At 39.4% G+C, this 22,841-nt stretch overlaps 1 protein-coding gene across 2 annotated transcripts in view; it reads left to right on the top strand.

Moving 5' to 3' along the window:
* MAOB (monoamine oxidase B) overlaps positions 1-22,841 on the top strand; it is a 119,181-nt gene that overhangs the window by 17,695 nt on the left and 78,645 nt on the right. Inside the window, exons 2-3 of one of the 2 annotated variants that reach the window (XM_025373049.1) lie at positions 22,119-22,161; positions 22,294-22,388. In XM_025373049.1, coding sequence (XP_025228834.1) covers positions 22,296-22,388 — 93 coding nt within the window. In that variant the 5' untranslated portion in view covers positions 22,119-22,161; positions 22,294-22,295. The remainder of the gene's footprint in view (positions 1-22,118; positions 22,162-22,293; positions 22,389-22,841) is intronic. The other variant, XM_025373048.1, reaches the window with a different exon arrangement.

Consider the following 22,841-nt stretch of genomic DNA (forward strand, 5'->3'; position numbering starts at 1 on the left):
CACCTACAAAGTTATCATTTTGTGCTGCCTCCTGGATCGAGGGTAGAGATGCCAGGATTACTGGGTTGCCTGTGCCTCTCATATGCTTTTCTGAGATGGTTGGTTCCGGGAGAGATCCTTTGGGAAAAACTCTTAGCCTGTTCAGCTTCTTTAGGTAAGACGCTATCCTGAGGCTGACCCAGTTCTGGCTAGTTCTGACCCAGTTCCAAACGTTAAGTAGAGCATCCATGTACCATGCCAAACCATATCATTCCCATCCTTTGAAAGCTGACTCTGGGCCATCTTGAGTGTTGAAATCAAACCTAAACCTCCTCTATGTAGTTAAGCCCAAAGCCCAAATAAGATGTCATATTGGCAGGAATAAATCCACTCATCAAAGTTTATCCATCTATGGTTTGACGTGATTGTTTCCTGGATTGTAGGTTTTCCTGGAAAATAATTTGAAACAAGGTAAGCATCCAGGAATGAAATGCAAACTAAATGGAAATTAAGACACATTCTAGTTTACCATTCATAAATGGCACAAGACCAATGAAGCTAAAACATTTATCACTAAGAAAATGATTATCCTAAGCAATTATCCTAAACAGTAAGCATTTGGTAAGTTATATATATATATGTGTGTGTTTACAGATAATGTATGTATATACTGTATATAAATTTATGTTTATAAAATAAACAAAATGTTTCACATGAAAACTCCAACTAAAGAAAATACGTATATATTTAATGTATGCATGTATGAAATGTGTTTACCTACATGAATATATTTATATATGCATATATTTCGACATTATGTTTAACATGTAGTAAATATTTTCCTTAGCCTAGAGTTACAGATACTGATGCCAAGTTCAGTTCCTTAATTGATGAACAATAATTATGTTGTATTCATCAGTTTAAAAAACATAATATAAACCATGTTATTAAATTCCAAGATTTACACTGTAATCTAATAGAGATGTATTAGTGGTGTTAAAACAGGTTAAAACAGCAATTAAAAGAAATAGCTCCCTAGCGTTGAAAAAATAATGTGCATCTTTCTCCACATCTCCCAATCTGATCATTAGCTTGTAATTGAAGTAAATTTCATAACGTACCAAGTAGTTGACCTTTGGGACAGCATTTCTATCCATTTACTTGTATCGGCTATTTTTCTGAAATAGAGCGGGTTAGTAGCAATATAAAGGAAGGTGGACTGTGATTTATAGAGAAGTTTGCAATTATGTGACTAAGTGCTTAATTTAGGGATCTCAAAAGTATAAGTTTATAAAGAAAATTGATCGTTTGTAAAGATAATTCAGGAAATAGTCCAGTAAATGAAATTGCCCCTGTGGTATCATGACTAAATAGGGGTTTTTTCAACTAATTCTGGGTGAATTATTTTGATAAATTTACTTTAAAGACCTACCATTTAAAGACAACTACTCTTAACTTTAGGTATGTATTTTTTCCAGCCTCTTAAAAATATATACATTTGTTTTGGCTATGTGTGTGTGCACATGTGTACCAACCACACATTTATATTTGCAGTCATAGTATAGACACGATTTTGTATCTTTTCAAAGATACAAAGATGTATGATTTTCTAACATAAGCATTTTCCATATTATTACAGTCTTTAAGAACATAATTTAAGTAACATCAAATAAGGCATACCATAGCTTACTTAACTAATACCAGACTATTGGACGTTATGTATTGTGTGTGTTGTTATTATAAATGACAGTGCACTAAATATATTCAGAAATAATTACTTATTCCCATATTTGGTATTATTTCCTTAAGATTGACTCATAAGGTAACAATTCCTGATTTTAAAATACGTACAGTTTAATGTCTTTGACAGATACTGCCAAATTGTTTTTCTCAAGTACTTTACCAGTTACTCTTCCAGCCAACTTTGTTTCGTCACACTGTTGGGATCACTTAATAGCATCCTTTGCTTTATCAATCTCTTCCAAATTGAGAGTGAATGTGGTATTCTAACTTGGGAGGTGAAAAATGGTTATTTTTCATTTTTAATTGCCGGCAAAGTCAAATATTTTTCTTGTGTCTCTTATTTAATTATATTTTCTGGAGAGGTTATTTTTATTTCATTTTTTTGACTTGTGGTTAGAATATGGGGTGGAATCCATTCTTCTTCCTGAATGAACCACTGTTTGTTTATGTTTATGTTTCTGAACTGTGTAGGTAAGTCATAAAAGAAATGTTTTAGCCAAGCCGTTGAGTTGCTTTCTCTGACTTTAAGAGCCTTTATGCCCTTCCGGTGCATGTATTCAGTGAGTGTCCCAACTACTTCCAGTGTACAGATTTCACACCCAGGTGTATGGCCAATAGCCACAGGGTGAGTCCTGATACTGCAATTAAAGTGGCCTAATCCAATAAGTAGACTTCCTTTAACATATTTTCTGTATGGTATTAGTGTATGTAAAATTTGTGCTGTGATTCTACTGCTTTCACAAACCTTTAGTGAAACTCAGTGGATTCAAAACTCACTTTTCCTAAGATGACTCCCAAATCTCTGTATTTTCAGCTGAGTTAACAAATGCGAAAAGAAATGTTTATTGGCTTTGAATTTGGGTCAGTTAAGAGAGACCAGGAATTGGGGAAGCATGAGATAACAGATGGACATAGTAAGACATAGCACTAAGAATACACATGGAGAACCCCACAAATACAATACAGGGTAAAGGAAATAAAGACTCATAAAATCAAACATAAATCCACAGGGACAAAGAAGCACAGAAGAACATAACATCACTGCATAATATTCTGGATTTAGAGTTTTGTCACTAAAGACATAGAAAATGTAATTTTGCAACTGTGGGTGTAAGGGGTGACATTGCCATTTTGAGTTGACAAAGGATTTACTTCTTTGTTCAGGAGGAATTTGTAAGGGAGCACAGGTTTCTCGGGTCTGGATTATACCTCCCTTCAGCATGATGGAATTGACCATTCCTGTTACAAGAGGCTTTACCTTTCAACTTGGGTTGCTGACTCATTTGACAATTTTGGACTATGCCCAAAGCTTGAGAATACAGAGAGTTTGTTCAAAGTACTTAAAAATAGACACACACACACACACACAGACACACACACACACACGTTTCAGCTGGAGCATAATGCTAAAATACATTTAAAATGTAAGAAATTTCTGTAAGTAGCTAGTACAGCATTGAACAGGTATCTTTCTTTTCAATAATCTAACAGTGCAGGCCTAGAATTTAAATACCCCAGAGGAAATAATAATTAACAAAGCCCTTAAAATAACTCTTTAGAATTTCAGGCACTTACGTGACATTCAGCAAGGGAAGCATTTTAGTTTTCCAACAAGTGCCCAAAATGGTGTTACTGGTGAAAAGAAACTATAGACTTTAGACATGAGGCAGATAAGTGATGGAGCTGATATTATGCTATTGATATTTGGGGATCTTTTTTGAATCCTTGTCCGGGTGGAAAGCGACCCTTCTGCTCTGGTACTTTACATTTTTTCCCTGACAAAATTTTGTATTAAATTTGTAGTTAAAGAAACATTTGGAACAGAAAACTTAGGACTAAAAATTTTAGAGGACACCTGTGATCAAACCGTCACCTTGACATTAAAATACGTTTTTGATATGTCAGATTTTGAGTAGAAATGCATTCTGGTGGACCCACTAGAGTAAGTTCTTTGCAAAATGAATTGCTCTTCATCCTTCTGAGGTGAATTAATTGACTTGTCTGAATTCTTTCCTGCCAGCAACAAATATTTGTTGAGGATGGCTACATGCCAGATATTCTCCCGGGTGCTAGGGATAAAGCAGGAAATAACACACGCAAGATCTCTGCTTTCACAGAGCTTATTGTCTAGTTGGTGGGGGAGGGGGGCGGTCACATAATAAATTACCAAAAGGACCAACAAAATAAATACTTAGCTGCCTACAAAGTACTGCTAGTGATAAGTTAATCGATGAAAAGTAAAATAGGATGCAGTAATGGGGCAGAGTCAGGGAATGCCTCTTCCTTAGAGAGAACATTCAAACTAAGATCTGTGATCCTGAATATGTACCTGTCAGGGAGGTGAGCATTACAGGATGTGGAAACAGTTACTACAAATCCTCTAAGGCGGGAACAACCTTCCATTTTCAAGGAACAGAAAGAAAAACAATATGGCTGTAGTAGAATGAGCAAGGGGTGGTAGGAAAGACAACTAAGCAAGGGTGAGGTCATATAGGGGCCCTGTAAGTTAAGTTACAGGGTGAGACTCCTGTTTGAAATGGAAGTCCTTAGAAGGTTTGAAATACAGAAGTGTCATCAGTTGAATTTTGTTTTGAAAGATACCCTGAGATGTGTAATTTAAAATCTTAGAAAGGCAAGAGTTGAAGGAGTTGCAGGCTTTTGCAATAGTCCCAAAGAGAGACGATATTGTCTTACACCAAGGTGGTATTAGTAAGAGTGCTGAGAAATGGTTGTATTCAGGTGACGTTGACTTGCTGATGTATTGATTGGAGGCCAGAGTGGTCAGGAAGAAAAAGAAACAAGGACAATTCCTGAATTTTGGCCTGAACAACTGGGTGAATTGTGTTAACATTATTGAGATGGAAATGACTAGAAAGGAACTGATTTGGGAGAGAAAACTTAAAAGCTCTGTTTGGGACATGTTATATTTGACATGTTTATTACATAAAGAAAGGCACAATTAAGTAGGCAATTTACATATCAAGTCTGAAGCTTCAAGGCTACGGAATTGGTTGAGATCACCTGTGAATGATTGAAGAAAGAAGAGGCTCAAAAATGGAGTCCTGGGACTCTCCAATGTTTAGAGGTTGGGAAGAGAAGAATCCAGCAAAGGCATTTAAGAAGGAGCAATGAGTTAGAGAAGAAACCCATGGAAGCCTGTGGCTCAGAAACAAAGGGAAGACAGTGAGTCAAGAAGGAAGGCATGACCAAATACTGCTAAGAGAACAAGTCATTTAAGGGCAAAGGTGTGCCCACCAGATTTAGCAATATGAAAATCACTGACATCTTTGCCAAGAGCAGTCTCAGTGAAATAGTACAGATGAAAGTCTGACTGAAGTGAGTTGGGGAAATAGAGATGGGGAAATAGACGCAGTGTGTATAGATTATTCTTTGAAGAAGTGCTGTGAAGGGATTCAAAGGGAAAGGGAGGTATTTGACCACGTATTTTTTGAAGATGGAAGATACCAGAACATGCTCATGTGCTCACAGTAATGATCCAGGACAGAAGAAGAAATTGATGATGCAGGAGAGAAAATATATGATTAGCGGATCGAAGCCCTGATGGGGATGGGATCTAAAAACTGTGGAGAGGATTGGCTTCCTTAAAGAAAGAACACTTCATTTAAGTCATAGGAGGTAAAGTTTCACATACAGGCACAGGTGAAGGTGTGTGTATAGGTGGGTTGACTATGAAAAGATGAACAAGTTCTTTCATTTTCTCCATAAAAATGAGGCATCATCATCAGCTGAAGAGGGATGGAGGTGGGATGGTGTCATGTAGGAAGTTTAAGAAGAAAAGATATAAAGCAGCCATTTTGTACAGTGGAAAATTTAAAACTATTGTTCAAAAATATGATTCATTTAATGGTAGGAAGGCATCTGTCAAATACAGTGGCCTTAATTTCAGAAAAGAGATGTTAAAGTGTTCTTTCTGATGATGATTAAGCAAAAGATACTGCTCAGGTTGCTCCAGGTTTATAATAAAAATGTTATCGACAGAAAAAATTGCTTTACGTCTTCTCTGCTATGGTTGATGGACATTCATCCAATCCATGACACAAATTATCCATTTGTTTTGCTCTAGGTTAAAAAGAGAGTGGTTTTAGACTCAGTAATTGTGTGTGTGTGTGTGTGTGTGTGTGTGTGTGTGATGCATAGTTTGAAGGAATATTGAAAGCTAGATGGTTATACCAATATTGTAAGACTTGATCTATAGATAAATCATCTATATTGGATCCAAGGATGATGAGAGATGCTGTAAAAAGTTCCAAGTTGTCAATAATCATTTGTAGGCAGATAAATGTGCAGGAAAAGTAGAGGAATCATTAATTTCCAGGCCCAGCCTGCTCATCACCAGACAGCAGCAGCAAGTCCAATATATGCAAGTAATTCTACACATATAATCTTAGTATCAACTCTGTCTGGAAGGTATTGTCCCCATTTTATACATTGGAATTAGGAGAAGAAATTACTTGCCCAAGATTCCACAGTGCCTCAGAGACAGAATGGTGTTAGAACCTAAGTCTTCCAATTTCAAACCAAATACTTTCTAAGATGTTGGACTCATTCATTAATTGAACAAATATTTGTTGGGTATTTGCCATGTTACAGGCACTGTGCTGAGTTCCTTGTGTATGTTACCTCATTTTTTTCACAGTTACTTTACAAGATAGGAGTAAACATTTTTACTTTTTTACAGATCAGGAATTTGAGATTTAAAGAAGGAACAAGTTTTATCACTCAGTCCGTGGCAGACCCAGAATATGAAAGATGCCTAATTTTTGCACAGATGTTAAAATTTCTTTTTCAAAGTTGTATGAAGCCAATTTAACATAAGGAATTAATTAAAACAATTCGATTGGCAAGAGTTGGGACCTACCACTCAGCATATCTCAATATTCTGACTAAAACACCTGGATTTGTTTTTGATTTGGGGCGACTGAGCAGATGTCCTAAAGTGAATGGGGAAAGTAGATCTCAGCCACAGGCCCCCCTGTAATAATTTGCCCAACCAGCAATAGATATTTTGTTTTTCTCTAAATCTTTGCACTACTGGTAATTTCTGTATGCCAGGTCTTCTTCTGATGCTTGACCCTGACAACTGCATTCAGGGCGTCTCGCTGAGATCTAGAATGATTCTTTTTTTAAGTATAAATTATCTCGAAGGGATTGAATCTAATAAAGGTATAAGTAATTTCATCTGCGTTCCATTTGAGGCCTTGTCTTCACAAACATTGCCAGCTTGTTTTGGCTTTTGTTAAATCGTTTCATCAAACCACGAGCTGGGTTTTGGCCAGACACGGAAAGGTTTCAACCTATCTCCAATCTGTTGGTATGAAATAACAGGAAAAGCCTCTTTCCAAAAATAATTTGAGTGAAAAGTTAAAAATTATGGAGCTCCCCAAAAGATTCTTGTGGATTTAGATGCAAACTCTGCCTCAGTCTGCCTTCTCCTAGCCAGCCATGGTATCCTCCTTCTTATTATGGGTGGTCCAATAAGGGATAAAGTATTTACTGCTGTGGAAAATCCACACTAGGGAGTCCTAACACACCCTGGGGCCTGATTAGGGCAAATTCTCTAGAAGAGGTGACACTTGAACTGGTTTTGGGGGACAAGGTGGAATTACATGAAATCTCAGCAGAATAAATGCCTGGAAACACTAAACAGTGCAGAGTGTGAAAAGAGCCACAATGGGGGGAAAGGAGTTCAGTGTTGCCAGAGTGTAGGATGTGGAGCAGAAGGAAAAGAGGCTAGACAGATTGGCAGAGGGCAGGTCTTGCTAGATATTGCAGGGTATCATGGGTAAGATGGGATACGGAACCTGAAAGACTGAAGCATGAAGCCCAGGATTTAGGTTTGAGCTCCTAGCCCAATGACTGGGTCCAAGTAATAAGGCAGAAGGAAACCTGGGAAAATCAGTAGGATTTGATCATGTATTGGTTCAGGTTTGTCAGTGACCCCTACTTTGTAAATATGCTTCACATACAGGAAGGAGGAATTTCCTCAGTGGGTTGACAGAAAGCCCTGTTGGGGAACAGGAAGAGCCTCCATCTTTGGAGCCATGCAAGCAGCTGACTTGAATCTGTGAGGGCTCAGGAAAATGGTGTCTGGCCTTTGCTGAAGCCACATTCCTATTAATGGAATGAGGCCTAGATGGTAGCTTAGATCAGAGGTTCTAAATTGGTAGCCCATGGACCAAATCTCTCACAAGTTGGGGCTGGCTCGCCAGTGTTTTAAAATTTGATTTTAGTGTTTTTATTCAGCTCTCCAAAGCCCTTGCTCTTGGCTATTGTTTTACACTTGCCTATCTCACACTTTACCTACTACTCTACTCAGTTCCCTGGGACTTTTGGGTTTCCAAGTCCTAACTTGGAATGAAAAATGAAGACGAAATCTTGCCAGAACCTCAATATCTCTGACTCCGAGACAAGTCCAGGTAACGTAACTTCCAGAGGCTAGCACTTGGGAAGTGGGAGGTGGGAGTTGTTTTCAGAGCAGCAAGAAATGGGGGAGGAAATTCTTTGCAGCCATATTGGCAGGATCTTTCCTTTCTCAGGAAGGCAGAGGCCAGGGTGGGATGGACTGCAGGACTCCAGGAAAGTGCTTCTGGAATGTTAGCCTTGCTGCAAGATTTAATTTTATGTGGAGATGATCACAGAATAGGTAGTTAGTGGCCGAGCGCGATGGCTCATGCCTGTCATCCCAGCACTTTGGGAGGTCGAAGTGGGCGGATCACCTGAGGTCGGGAGTTCAAGACCAGCCTGACAAACATGAAGAAACCCCGTCTCTACTAAAAATACAAAATTAGCTGGGCAAGGTGGCACATGCCTGTAATCCCAGCTACTCAGGAGGCTGAGACAGGAGAAACGCTTGAACCCAGGAGGCGGAGGTTGCAGTGAGCCAAGATCGCGCCATTGCACTCCAGCCTGGGCAACAAGAGCAAAACTCCATTTAAAAAATATATATATACACACACACACACACACATGAATAGGTAGTTTGTGTTGAGGGGCCAGAGGAGGCTTTCTAGTCAATGGTGTTTGTGATGAGATGCTGGCGGTGTAGAAAGGCCCTGGATCCAATGCTTTTATCTTAAATGAAAAAAAAAAAAATCTAAATTGTAGTTAAATGGAACAAGAGAAAATAATGTGAAAGTACAGTTGACCCTTGAACAATACAAGCTTGAACTGCATGGGTCCACTTATATGTGGATTTTCTCTGTCTCTGTCACCCTTGGGGGAGCAGGACCAGCTCCTCCTCTTCTTCCTCCTCCCCAACCTATTCAACATGAAGACAACAATGATGAAACCCTGTTTGATGATCCACTTCCACTTAATGAATAGTAAATGTATTTTATCTTCCCTATGATTTCCTTAGTAACATTTTCTTTTCTCTAGCTTACTTTATTGTAAGAATGCAGTATATAATATATATGTCATACAAAGTATGTGTTAATGGACTGTTTATGTGTCAATAAGGCTAACAGTAGGCTATCAGTAATTGAGTTTTGGGAGAGCCAAAAGTTATACATGGATTTTTGACTGTACAGGTGGTTGGTGTCCTAACCCTTGTGTTGTTCAAGTGTCAACTATAAATATAAGCAGAAGGTAAAATCTACTATAATTGAATTTTTAAAACACTAGGATTTCAGCAGGGTCTTTTGTAAGAATTAAAATAGTTGAGGGGCCAGGTGTGGTGGCTCCCGCCTATAATCCCAGCACTTTGGGAGGCCAAGGCAGGCAGATCGCCAGAGGTCAGGAGTTTGAGATCAGCCTGACCAACATGGCAAAACACCATCTCTACTAAAAATACAAAAATTAGCCGGGCGTGGTGGTGTGTCCCTGTAATCTCCGCTACTCGGGAGGCTGAGGCAGGAGAATCGCTTGAACCCAGGAGATGGAGATTGCAGTGAGCTGAGAAGGTGTCACTGCACTCGAGCCTGGGAGACAGGGCAAGACTCCATCTCCAAAGGAAAAAAAAGAAAAAGTTCAACGCTGTTTAAAATATCGTGAAGAGTTTTGTTTTTCCGTTTTGTTTTATATTTATTTTTTATTTTTGCCTTTTCAAGGGCAAATTCCTGAATACTGGGTGGAGCTGCTGTTTCTCCATGGTGATGGAAGATATGTTTTGTCTCTTTAGATTTAGGCTGCTGCCAGAGACACTGACTGTAGACTAAAGCAGGGAGAATTAGCTCCAAAGCACTGGGACAGAGGCCATCTGCTTGTGAAAGCAGCTTCTAAGAAAACACACCTGTTCCCTTACCCCTTCCTGCTCCTTCCCACAAGCCACTTGCCTTAATGGTGTTTGCCAAGAGAGCCATACCTTTGCCTATTTTCATTGCATTTGTTTATCTGTTTCAAATTCTGTATGCAAGGCCCATTCTAATTGAGTCAATAAAATAAAATTCTCTAGGATTCTAGTTGTTGTGTTATGACTTCCAATAATCCTTGTTTTTGTTCTCTAACTACAGTTAGGGATTGTAATACCTTTATGTTGTCTTCCTATTTTAGCAGGAAGGGTGCCACTCAATCCCCAGTGACAGATGAAGAAGCAGTTGTAGCTTGTGCATTGCTGTTTCAATGATAACTTTAGCCCTGGATAATGCCCCTGGTTATGTATGTTGCTCACAGCTTCAGTGCGCGCGCGCACACACACACACACACACTCTTATATGCTAGACACTGAGCATGAGTCTGTGCCCTCCTATGTGAGTCAGAGTCTATATACTGTTAGGGTGGTCCTGTACAGTTTTAATATGAGTCTTTCGGGTTAGGCTTTACAAAAAGAAGAAGAATCTGCTTGGCTTGTGATTATTGAAGCCAATGTTTTTAATGCCAGAACTGATTCTTCTACTGCTTGTGACTTCTGTTTGAAAGTTGCTGTTAAGGTCTTAAGGAAAGGATTTTCCCACACACATGTTTCTGAATAACCTATTCTGGTCAAGTTCACAGTCTTGACCTGCCACCATCTTTCATCCTACCTGGTCTGGGTGCCCAGAGACCTAGAGCATCTGAGCTGGCAGGATGGAACTTCTTGTGCCTGGGCGTGTCAAAACTTTTCCTTGGCACTGAGAAAGACAATGAGGCTCTGAAGGCAGAAAATTTCTTGGTGAGTTGAATAGTTATATAATTGTCATTGACAATCATTGAATTTTAAAGTAGAGTTTAATGAGAGATTTAAACATTGTACATTTTTAAAATGCTATAGAATTTGTATGAAGCATAGAATTTGTATAACCTTGGCAATGGCTAATTTTTTGATGCGAAGTTCAGGAAGCTTTATTTCTTACTTAAGTTCTAGATTATTCACATCCCCTCATTATTATTTACTGCTCTGTGTTGAATGGAGAAAGGCCTCTCCTTTATTGTGTTGCTTACAGCTCCAAAGCTGGAACTCAGATTTTTTTTTAAATTTAATTTTACTTTAAGTTCTGGGATACATGTGCAGAACATGCAGGTTTGTTACATAGGTATACATGTGCCATGGTGGTTTGCTGCACCTATCAACCCGTCATCTAGGTTTTAAGCCCCGCATGCATTAGGTATTTGTCCTAATGCTCTCCCTTCCCTTTCTGCCCACCCCCTGACAGGCCCTGGTGTGTGATGTTTCCCTCCTTGTGTCCATGTGTTCTCATTGTTCAACTCCCACTTACCAATGAGAACATGCGGTGTTTGTTTTCCTGCTCCTGTGTTAGTTTGCTGAGAATGATGGCTTCCAGCTTCATCCGTGTCCCTGCAAAGGACATTAACTCATTCTTTTTTATGGCTGCATAGTATTCCATGGTGTATATGTGCCACATGTTCTTTATCCAGTCTATCATTGATGGACATTTGGGTTAGAACTCAGATTATTAAGCTTTGTCACTATGAGGCTCACCCAACTGCTTACTTAATATCTGTTTGGGCTAATGCCCCATTCCCCAGTTCCAACAGGTCACTCGAAATAGTGCTTCTTCTAGGAACTCCCTCTCTGCTCTCTTACCCTCTCCCAACTTCTCAGCACTACTGACTACATAAGAAAAGCCAGTCTGGAGTGGCTACCCAGGGTTTTCATCACCATGTTATCCCCAAATAGATTTAATTAACAGTGAAGTTAGTAAAGTTAGTACGGAAGATAACATTTCCTGTGTATATTAGTTGCCTAGGGCTGCTGTGACGAAATTCTACACCCTGGGTGGCTTATGACAACAGAAATGTATTGTCATATGGTTCTGGAGGCTGGAAGCCCAAGATCAAAGTGTTTGCAGAGTTGGTTCCTTCTGGAGGCTGCGAGGGAGAATCTGTGCCATGCCTCTCCCTCAGTGTCTGCTGGTTTGCTGGCGATCTTTAGTGTTCCTTGGCTTATAGAGGCATCGTTCCATCTCTGCCTTCATCTTTGCATGGAGTTCTCTCTATGTGCATGTCTCTGTTTCCAAAGTTCCTCCTTTTACAAGGACACCAATGAGATTGGTTTAGGGCCCACAGTACTGACCTCATTTTAGCTTGATTACCTCTGTAAAGACTATTTCCATATAAAGTCGCATTCTGAGGTTCTAAGGGGTTGGAACTCCAACATATGAATTTTGAGGCGTACTCAATTCAATTCACAACACCATGCTACCCAAATTTACTCATCTGGCCATCCTCCAGCTCCTCAGAGGTGGCAGCAAACTTTCCCTTCCTCCTTGCTCTAGCTGAGGACATTGCCCCCAGGCCCATCTTTGGTGTACCTTTACCTGGGTGATCCTGTTAGACTGCATGGCCAGGAAAAAAAGGGAACTTTCCCTGTCCTTTTCCTTCTCTTCTTTCTCCTTCCTTCCTTCCTTCCTCTCCTTCTTTCCTTCCTTTCCTTCTTTCCTTCCTTCTTTCTTTCTTTTCTTTCTTTCTTTCCTTTCCTTCCTGTCCTTGCTTTCCTTCTTTTTCCTTCCTTCCTCCCTTCCTTCCTCCCTTCCTTCCTCCCTCCCTTCCTTCCCTTCCTTCTCTTTCCCTCCCTCCCTCCTTTCTTTCTTTCTTTCTTTCTTTCTTTCTTTCTTTCTTTCTTTCTTTCTTTCTTTCTTTCTTTCTTTCTTTCTTTCTTTCTTTCTTTCTTTCTCTCTCTCTCTCTCTCTCTCTTTCTTTCTTTCCTTGTCTCACTCTGTCACCCAGGCTGGAGTGCAGTGGCACCTTCTCGGCTCACTGCAGCCTCCGCCTCCCGGGTTCATGCCATTCTCCTGCTTCAGCCTGCCGCGCAGCTGGGACGACAGGCGCCTGCCACCATGCCCGGCTAATTTTTTGTACTTTTAGTAGAGACGGAGTTTCACCATGTTAGCCAGGATGGTCTCAATCTCCTGACCTCGTGATCCGCCCGCCTCGGCCTCCCAAAGTGCTGGGATTACAGGCGTGAGTCACTGCGCCCAGACCATCATTTTCTACTTTTTTGTAACTTGGCTGTACCAAATGTACTTGTGACCTCCCCAGGCAGCTACTTTTCCAAATACCTGTAGTTACCCTCTTCCCTGCCTTCATGGTGCCTTTTCTGTTAGACTTTGTTCTTTTCCAGAGGCACATCATGTTTTGGACATCAGTCTAAGGAACCCACCATCAGGTTTAGCCACATTGACCAAATTGACCAGTTGCTTTAGGTATGTTTTTCAAAAAATATAAGAACTTTCTGCCCTCAAGAGAATCACTTTTATCCTCTGTTGCCCAATAAGTTATTAAAGACTAAGAAATTATATAAATAGTATATAGTATCTTTATGGAATTATGTGATACATTAACTTGAGGCTCTGAACAAGTCCAGCAGAATAGAAACCAGTTTAACTTTTTTCCAGAAATTTCTTATTATGAAATTTTTCAAAGAATTGTACAGTCAACACCCATATACCAACCAACTAGACTCCACAATTAATGTTTTTGCTATATTTGCTTTATTCCAGTATATCCAACTATTTATCCCTCTCTCCATCTATCAATCCCTTTTGATTTTTGATGCATTTCAAAGTAAGTCACAGACATCATGACATTTCATCCCTAATTATCTTAGCACATCTATCCCTAAACAGCTTTGTTTAAATCAGCATTTCCTTATCATATATGAACACAAAAATCACATATTTTTATTCACATCTATCGATGACACCCAAATTTTAAGCTCCACAGGGCAGACTTTGGGCTAGATGCTTTGGGGTCATAAAGATACTACCTCTGTAATGAAATCTCAGCTTTATGACATTGCCACCCTGTCTCATTTAGGTTGATCACAGACTGGAAGCGGCCTAATTTAATCACCTTATTTTATGGATGGGGAAAGTGAGTCCCAGAAAGGTGAGGACTCTTGTCTGAGGTTATGCAGCCAGGAGGTGGCCTTTTGGGCATACAGCTTTTTCTACTGAAGGGCAAAATTCTGCCTTCTTCTTGACCAGGTGGTGTTTTCATTTGGTTCTGGTCCTTGCACACTGCTGACTCCTTTGGTCTTTGTTTCACAGGTTCGTGTCGGGGCAGGCTCACTAGGCTCCTAGAAGATGGAAGCAGGGCCAGCCTTTGGCATCACTGAATGACTCCTTTGTAATTTTATTTCTTCCAATCACTGATTACCTCACATCCAGATTTCTTTTCTTTGGTAACTCCCACATTTTGTCCTCTTTTTCTAGATTTCCTAATCTATCTTCTCCTTTTTGGTGAAAGGGGATGTTTTCCTGGAGAGGTAGTCAACATACTCTATAGCAGACCTCTAACCCTCTTCATGACATTTGTAACACCTATCACAGAATGGGATCTAGGGAGGGGGTGACTCAAAGCAGAAATGGTAGCTCTCCAGTTTTATATTCTTCCTTAAAGATGTTTGTGATTCTAAACATTGTGTTGGTAATCCGTAGGAGGGCTACTATCATAGCAGTGAAATATTTCATCCTCAGATCCCCATCAAAGAAATGATCATGGCATTTTAGAATAACTGAGGGAGTACAATTGCTTAAGGAAATGGATACCCCATTTACCTCAATGTGATTATTACACATTGTATGCCTGTGTCAGAATATTTCATGTGCCCCATAAATATATCCACCTACCATGTATGCATAAAAATTAAAAATAAAAAAGGAAATGATCATGGCATCACATAATTATCTTCTATACTGAAAAAAACAATTTTCTTGAAAGAGTGTATGTTTATTTATTTCATACACACTTCCTCTAATTCCCAGAAGGATTTGAGGCAGGTAAATTAAAAGTTTAGTTTTATTGAACAGTTTTTATAATGAATAATATAACACACAAACCCGAGAAAGACAAAGCTGTAATTTCTGTGTTTGATTCCTTTATTCATGGGAGACTATGTTGAGGTAAAGCAAAAACAAATTTTGTCTACCACGATTACAATACATAAAAGATAGTCAACGCCTTTCAAACAACAAAGGGTAGAGACAAAAGCTTGGTAATTAAACAAGACTCATTATGATTGCTGACATTTTAGAAAATGCAATTATTTGCATATAAAGTGTGATGAAGAGACAATTTTTATGGTTTTAGACATATTCTGAAAGACCTTGGAAGGCAATGTCATTCTAGTATCTCAAAGCGGCTGCATCTGGAGAAAGGTTTCTATGGCAACTTATGAACGCTTGATGTTTTTTATCTTTTTCAAGAGCATAAATCATCCCACAGCCTGAGGCTTCAGTAAAGGTCTCCATTATTTTACAAGCTATTGCCATTTGTTTTTATGTTATATATTTTGATTGTCTTAGAGGAAACAGAGCAAAGGTTACCATGTTTCCAAGAAGGCTTGCAGTCTATTTTTTTGTTTTCATTTTGGGTGACAAGACGTGAATAACATCATCTTAAACATTGCTTCTCAATGATCAAAATGATGGTACACATTGCAATATTTGGTTTATGTCATGTGTTGTTTAGATTTTCCCCAAAATTGTGACTGGTGCATTTTCAGGAAGAGAAGCCAGTTTGAACTTGAGGAAGAACTGTTTGGCCAAAACACCCCCTAATATGTAGTTCAGTGGGGCTGCCCTGGAGAATGCTGCATTGTTCCACATGCCTGCAAATATTCCTCTAATGATATAGTCCCAAGGCTTTGGACATTGATAGACTCCAACATACTCTTTCCAAGAAAGTTAATTTAAAAATTCTGATTTTAAAACTCTGCATGTTTCAAGAATTTTGTTTTAGCGACATGGATCTCTGTATGTTATAGGAGGTAATAAGGCTGAGGCAACACACGTTAGGACACAGAAACAGAACCAGGTTTCAGACCTAGTTCTGCCATTGCTAGCCGTATAGCTGTGAGCAAGCCCTTGAATCTCTCCGAACCTCCTTTTACTAATCCGCAAAATAGGAGTAACGATGCCAGACTCACGGCATTATTGTTAAGGATTGAATGTGTGTGAGTGCTGGAAACTGTGCAATGCTGTACAAATGTAAGGTGGTAATTATTATTGGCTGGCTGTCTTTCTTTCCCTTTGAAAAAGTCAAAAGTTTATGTTACCATTTCTGGATGACCAGAGGAAATCAGTTTCAGTATGTCTTAAGTATTTTAGTTTCTCATACTGTATTTAAAATATTTTACTTATGCAGACACTGATCACTACAGCCATTTATTTATTTATTGACTCAGTAATCAAATGTCATCTCTGTAGAAAGGTTTTAAATAAATTCATTCTACAAACATGTAAGTGCCAACCATGTTCTAGAATTGAGGAGACAAAGAATAGACAATTAAATTCTTATTGTTCAGGAAATAAAAGTTTTATGAGCTTCAAGGCCACAGCATAAGCTGTTCAGGTGGTGCCCTGCCCAAGGGCATTTGGCTGATGAAGTGGAAGGGGGGTGTAACGCAGCCCCCCACTCTGCCAGCCAAGCCATTTGCATGCACCTTGTGAGCCGCATTTGCCTGAAGGAAGGCCATGTTTTGGAAATTTACTAGCCACGAGTGTGTGCCTTCTTGCAATTTACACAAAGGCATGCGTGAATGCGCTAGCAGTGGCCCTGATGCTTGTATGATCTGTGATGTTAAAGGGAAGATTTGCAGTGTTTCACTGTGAAGTCGTGCTTGTTATCTGGAGTCAGGTTGCCTGAATTTGAATACTGGCTCTGCTACTTGCTAGCTGTGTGACCCTTGTACACATTACTTGGCCTCTCTATGCTTCATTTTCTTTATCTGCCTGCCTCATAGTTATTGGGAGGATAAATAAGTTCTTAAAACACTTAGAATAGCGGCTGGCACACAGTCAATGCTCAAAGCGTTAGCTGTTTTCAGTGATGGCTTTACTGTTCAGGGTTTCCTTGCTACTCTGTGTTGAAAAGTTCAACAATTAACATCTAAATTCTACCTACAAAAACCACTTTTATGAATTTGATGTCAAATTGGTGATATTTATCTCCTTACTTCAGACCTTTTTGTGTGTGTTTGTGTCAAATAACTAGAAAGCATTCTCTTCAGACAAATCAAAGAATTCCAGTTATGTGATCAGAAGGTGACTTGGTGGTTTTTAGAATTTTCTCATAAAACCATTGCTTTGTCAGAGTGATAGAGGTGATGAGGGATGTTTGCATATTCTTGGTTTTTATAATCCCAGCACTTTGAGAGGCCGAGGCGGGCAGATCACCTGAGGTCAGGTGTTCGAGACCAGGCTGGCCAACATGGTGAAACTCCATCTCTACAAAAAGTACAAAAATTAGCAGGGCGTGGTAGTGCTTGCATGTAATCCCAGCTACTTGGGGAGGCTGAGGCAGGAGAATCACTTGAACTCAGGAGGCAGAGGTTGCAGTGAGCTGAGATTGTGCCACTGCACTCCAGCCTGGGTGACAGAGTGAGACTTCGTCTCAACAAAACAAAAACAAACAAACAAACACGAGAACAACAACAGGAAAAAAAATCCCAAAGGAATGCCTATATAGTTTACCAGGATTACAATAGGGATTCTTTGAGGTATAGTGAATTTCATTGTCACTTTTGGTTAACGTGATTCCGTCTCTCTCTTTTCATAACTTTAAACTGTGAAAGAGTTCTTATGTAGTGTTTTCAAGACTATTAACTTTGCATTTTAATTTTTAAAAATGTTTTGTTAAATATCAAAGTTTGATATGAAGAGTGTGAAACAGATTGACAAAGCCAAGCGTGAGGCAGGTGGTGATTTTGATTTTATCCTTTCCTTTGCATTCTGGCTCCCCTAACTGCCCTTAAGACACTGTAAAGAGGGCACTTGTGTGTTACCGCCACTGTGTATTTCCCAGTCTCCTACAGCATCTAACTTGGGCCATTTTCCTTGGCAAAAAACTAAAAGTGCAGAATGCTAATCATGTTGCACATCACTGATTTTTAAGTATTTAAAATAATTTGGGTGTCTACTCGTAATTGAGATTGTTGTCACTTTTACGAAAACTTTTCCAAGTAAACTTCTCAGAAGAGAGATGCAGTATTTGTATAATTTCATAATATTAAATATTAGTCTACCATTATTTGTGTGTGCTGTGCTATGATTATTCATCCAAGGGCCTGTCATGGGGACGTAGGGACTGCTTCTGAAAGTGCCAAATTACCATTTGTTTGTGAGACTATAATTGATACCGCATGTTAAATTCAAGTGTCATTAGGTTTTCAAAAAGATGAAGTGATGATAAGCTTGCTCCTAAATTGTTTGCAAAGGTTAAATATCTGTGAGAAAAGCTGGTATTTAAGATTCTTATATTTAGTCAGATAGCAGAATGTTTTAAGACACTGTATATCAATCAGCGTATATGTAGAGTTACTGTGTTTTTAATTTTTTCTTTTTTGTCCAAGGGTAGTGGTTAAGAGTTCAGGTTTCGGGTTGAACTCTGACTCCGCCACTTACTAATTGTGTAACCTACAGTTAAGTCACTGAATGTCTCTAAGCTGCCATTTTTTTCTTTTTAAAATGAGGATAATAATATTCCTCAGCATTGTGGTAAGGATCAGTTGAGCTTTTTGTGTAAAGCGCTTCACACAGACCAAAGTACTTCATGCGTTATGATGGTGGCTGTTATTACTGTGGGTATTTTAATTTTTTTTTTTTTTTGAGACAGAGTCTCGCTCTGTCACCCAGGCTGGAGTGCAGTGGCATGGTCTCAGCTCACTGCAACCTCCGCCTCCCAGATTCAAGTAATTGTCCCTTCCTCAGTCTACCGAGTAGTTGGGATTACAGGCGCCTGCCACCACGCCTGGGTAATTTTCGTATTTTTAGTAGAGACGGGGTTTCCCCATGTTGGCCAGGCTGGTCTTAAACTCCTGACCACAGGTGATCCGCCTGCCTCGGCCTCCCAAAGTGCTGATTACAGGCTTGAGTCACCGTGCCTGGCCGGTATTTTCATTTTTAACAAACAAATTGTTACTTGCATTTTTATCAGGAGATTATTGCATAAATGTTTAAATAGTGGCAATTACATTGTCTAATGTTTTTAGGGCAAATGTATTTCTGCTACTGTATCTTTTTTTTGCAATAATATTGCACTTGAAAATTTCCATACTTCCCAGAGGATATATCATCTCTCATATTTTTGTTTCTATGGCAAAATGTGTTAAAAGTTCCAAACAACCAACATAGAAAAGAACTCTTGGGAAATAACTGTCTTGTAAGTGAGGGATGCTCTGTAGAGTTAATTGTCCTTGAGCAATCAAATCATTAGTCCTTTTATCATTCATCATTGAGGGAGGCTTTTGAGGTACCTCTTCTAGACAATCTTAATCACCTCTTGCCCAGTCTCCAACTCAGTTTCCTATGTACCCTAACCTTCTAAATTGCAGTGACTTCCCTAAGCCACTGATATTTGGACCAATTTTTTTTTCAGATCAATTTCTGTCAGTTGATTTCCAAAAAGCCTCTTGACTACCCCCTATGAACATTAGTGAGCTAAATTGTAAGTTATTTCCAGCAACACATTTTTGTGTTGCCTTTTTTAGAGATATTTTTGTAATTTTCTATTTATAATTGTTTAAGGTACATGAGCATAGAGAGCTCTGTTCAATGATTTGATAAGCCCTTTATTTGTTTTAATAACTGTTCATATTTAGCATCTGATATTATTGGGTAAATGCATTTACTAAAAGACAGTACCTTTTGTGGAATACAAAATGGTTAGTGTATACAAGTGACGTTGTATTTCCTTCTGAACCCTTTTGTTTAAGCCTCAGCATGCTCAAGCGGTTTATCTCAATTCAGTGATAACAGCTGTTGCTATGACTGCATGTTATTTCATTTGTTGAACTGATGCTTGATGAGAAAAATGTCATTGTATTGTTTGTAATTTTGAATTTAAATAGAAGTGGGTTTTTTTTCCTTATGGAGGTAAAATTAGGAAATTGGGGTTATAAATCCTGTGCCCTGTATTCCTAAATCAGGGTTGTGCAATGCTTGTGTACACTGCACGGGGTCCATGGGCTTTGGAACTGTTACCCCATCAGCAACTGGAAGCATTGGCTCTGCCCCCAGTGACAGGGATGGGAAGATGGATTAACTCAAATAATGAAATGTCAAATCAGCCTCTCTAAAAAATGAGAATTCCTCCTTTAAGATCACTGATAGACGGTGACTGAAGCGTTGGCTTTTCATTATGGTTTTTAATGTGGGCTCATATTTTATGTTATATGGATTCTTATAAACCACAACATACAGGTGTGTCTTAAAAACAAGTTGATCCAAAAAAGTGAGAAATATCTTTTGAAGTGTAGTTTCTCCCTGTAGCAAAAGTTGGAAGATGCCATCAATGAAGAGGATGGCCATGGGGGTCCGGGGAAGACAATGTTGTATAATGGCTGTGAATACAGATGCTGCAGTTAAACTGACTTTGTCACCTACTCCTTATGCGACCTTGGACATCTCTTTGGACTTGGATTTTCTTGGCCGTAAAATGGGAATGTCAACAGTACTTATCTCATGGGGTTGTAGAAGTTCATTGAATTAATTTATTAAAACAGAACCCAATATAATATGACTATTAGCTATTTTATAGGAATCTTTTTAATTTTGCAGTAGTGGAGTCTAAAAGGCACAGAACTATTATTTTTGAAAGACAAGATAGAAGCAGTTTTATTTATGTTGGAAGGCACAAGAGCATCTTGGCGTGGCCTTAATATTTGGTCTCATAAAGCAAATGAGTAAGGTAATTGGAACTGAGCACATTCAGCCCACTCATCATGGGAAGAGCACCAGGTTTCTGTTCTCTGAGAAAACTTGCTAAATTCTGTAAGAGTGCTTTGTAAAAAATACAGTATTTTAAGAGCTTTGAGGTCAAAAACTACATCCAGAATGGATTAGTACCCCAAACTTTATACATGTACTCCACGCTATGCTTTGTCCTTTGTCAAAACGTATTGAACTCTGCATTAATGGATGTATCAGTCAGGGTTCTCCAGAAAGACAGAACCAACAGGATACATGGAAGAATACATTTACTGGGGGAATTGGCTCCCACCATCACAGAGGTAGAGGAGCCCCATGATAGCTGACTGCGAGCTGGAACATGGGAGAAGCTTTCTTGGTCTGGAAGCCTCAGAACCAGGGACGCTAATGGTGCAACTCCCAGTCCGAGTCCAAAAGCCCAAGAGCCCCCTAGAGGTCACTGGTGCAAGTCTCAGAGTCCAAAACCCGGAGTCTGATGTCCAAAGGCAGGAGGAGAACAAGCATCCCGCTCTGGAAGGGAGAATGAGGGCAGAGAGAGAGAGAGTCCCCTCTTCTTTCACCTGTTTGTCCCAGCAGAGACCCAGCTGATTGGATTGGATGGGGCCCACCCACATTGAGAGCCCGTTTTCCTCTCCCAGTCTGCCGACTCCCATGCCAGTTTCTTCTGGAGACACCCTCACAGGGACACCCAAAAACAATGCTTCGCCTGCCGTCTAGATATCCCACAATCCAGTCAAGTTGACACTTAAAATTAACCATCACAGTGGGTAAAGTTTATTGCATGTACATTTACCTCAGTAAAGCTGTGGGTTTTTTTTTAAGAGCTAAATTCGTGGTGGTGAGAATGTAATAGGCATTCACTAAGTATTTTTGACTAAATTAATAGTTAAATTAGTCATGAATGGAATTATTTCATTCTGCAGTGATGGATCACATCAGGAAATCAAGATGCACAAGGGGTCGAATTTTATGTCTTTGATTTTGAAACTTTATGTCAACTTCTAAAAGTCCAACTTTAATAGTAAATCCCAGTTCCTGGCACATGCTTTGAAGGCCCACTGTCCCTCAGTTTACCGGTTTTTCATATTTACCCTGAGAATGAAGTCAGTGACTGGACTTGGTCCTGTGTCTGTGACTCATATATTTCTCTTGAGCATGGCCTTGTGTTCTCATTTATATTATCAGACATGCAATTTAGACATTAAAATAGACATTTTGATATAGTGACAGAGGATGTGTTTAAGATTTGAGAAATTTACCAAAAAATGAAATCCCTTTTGTTGTTTCCAGAAACATCAGACTCTGGGCCTCTATTGACAAACCGTATCCACTTGTAAGTTGAATGTAACAATAGGTTGTGTACTTGAGCCAGCATGGACTTTTCTCATTGACTGTTAGCATGAGGAGCTTGTCTGGCATCCTTGTAAAATATTTGATCCTGATGTCTTACTGTCTTTTCTCCCAGGTATGGCAGCAGCCAAACTTCTGCATGACTCTGGACTGAATGTGGTTGTTCTGGAAGCCCGGGACCGTGTGGGAGGCAGGACTTACACTCTTAGGGTAAGGCATTAAGAATTCGGTGGACAAATATGGGACTGAAGTTGAGTTTGGGGCTTCATTTTTGGTTTTTCCCCAAAAAATCTTCAATTTCATTTGACTCTGAGAGGGTGAAAATAACTCTGAAACATTCTTTACAGCCTCTCTCCCAGTTTGCCTTCCTTTCAATTCTTCTGTTCCTTTTTGTCTTTTTATCTCTTGATATTTGGCCTCATAGAGTTAGGATTAAGAGGGAAATGGGCAGATATGTGTGTTCCTCTCTCTCTCTCTTTCTCTCTCTCTCTCTCTCTCTCTCTGTGTGTGTGTGTATGTGTGTGAAATAGGAAGAAAAATAACATAATTATTTGTACTTTCCACTCCTAACTTCAAGGCTTCCTTTACACCAACACAATCTTTCCAATCATACAAACTAAACTTTTTTGGAGAGATTTTCTCCCATTTTTAAATTTACTTTTC

Source organism: Theropithecus gelada, chromosome X (assembly GCF_003255815.1).
Source record: "Theropithecus gelada isolate Dixy chromosome X, Tgel_1.0, whole genome shotgun sequence".
Taxonomy (NCBI): domain Eukaryota; kingdom Metazoa; phylum Chordata; class Mammalia; order Primates; family Cercopithecidae; genus Theropithecus; species Theropithecus gelada.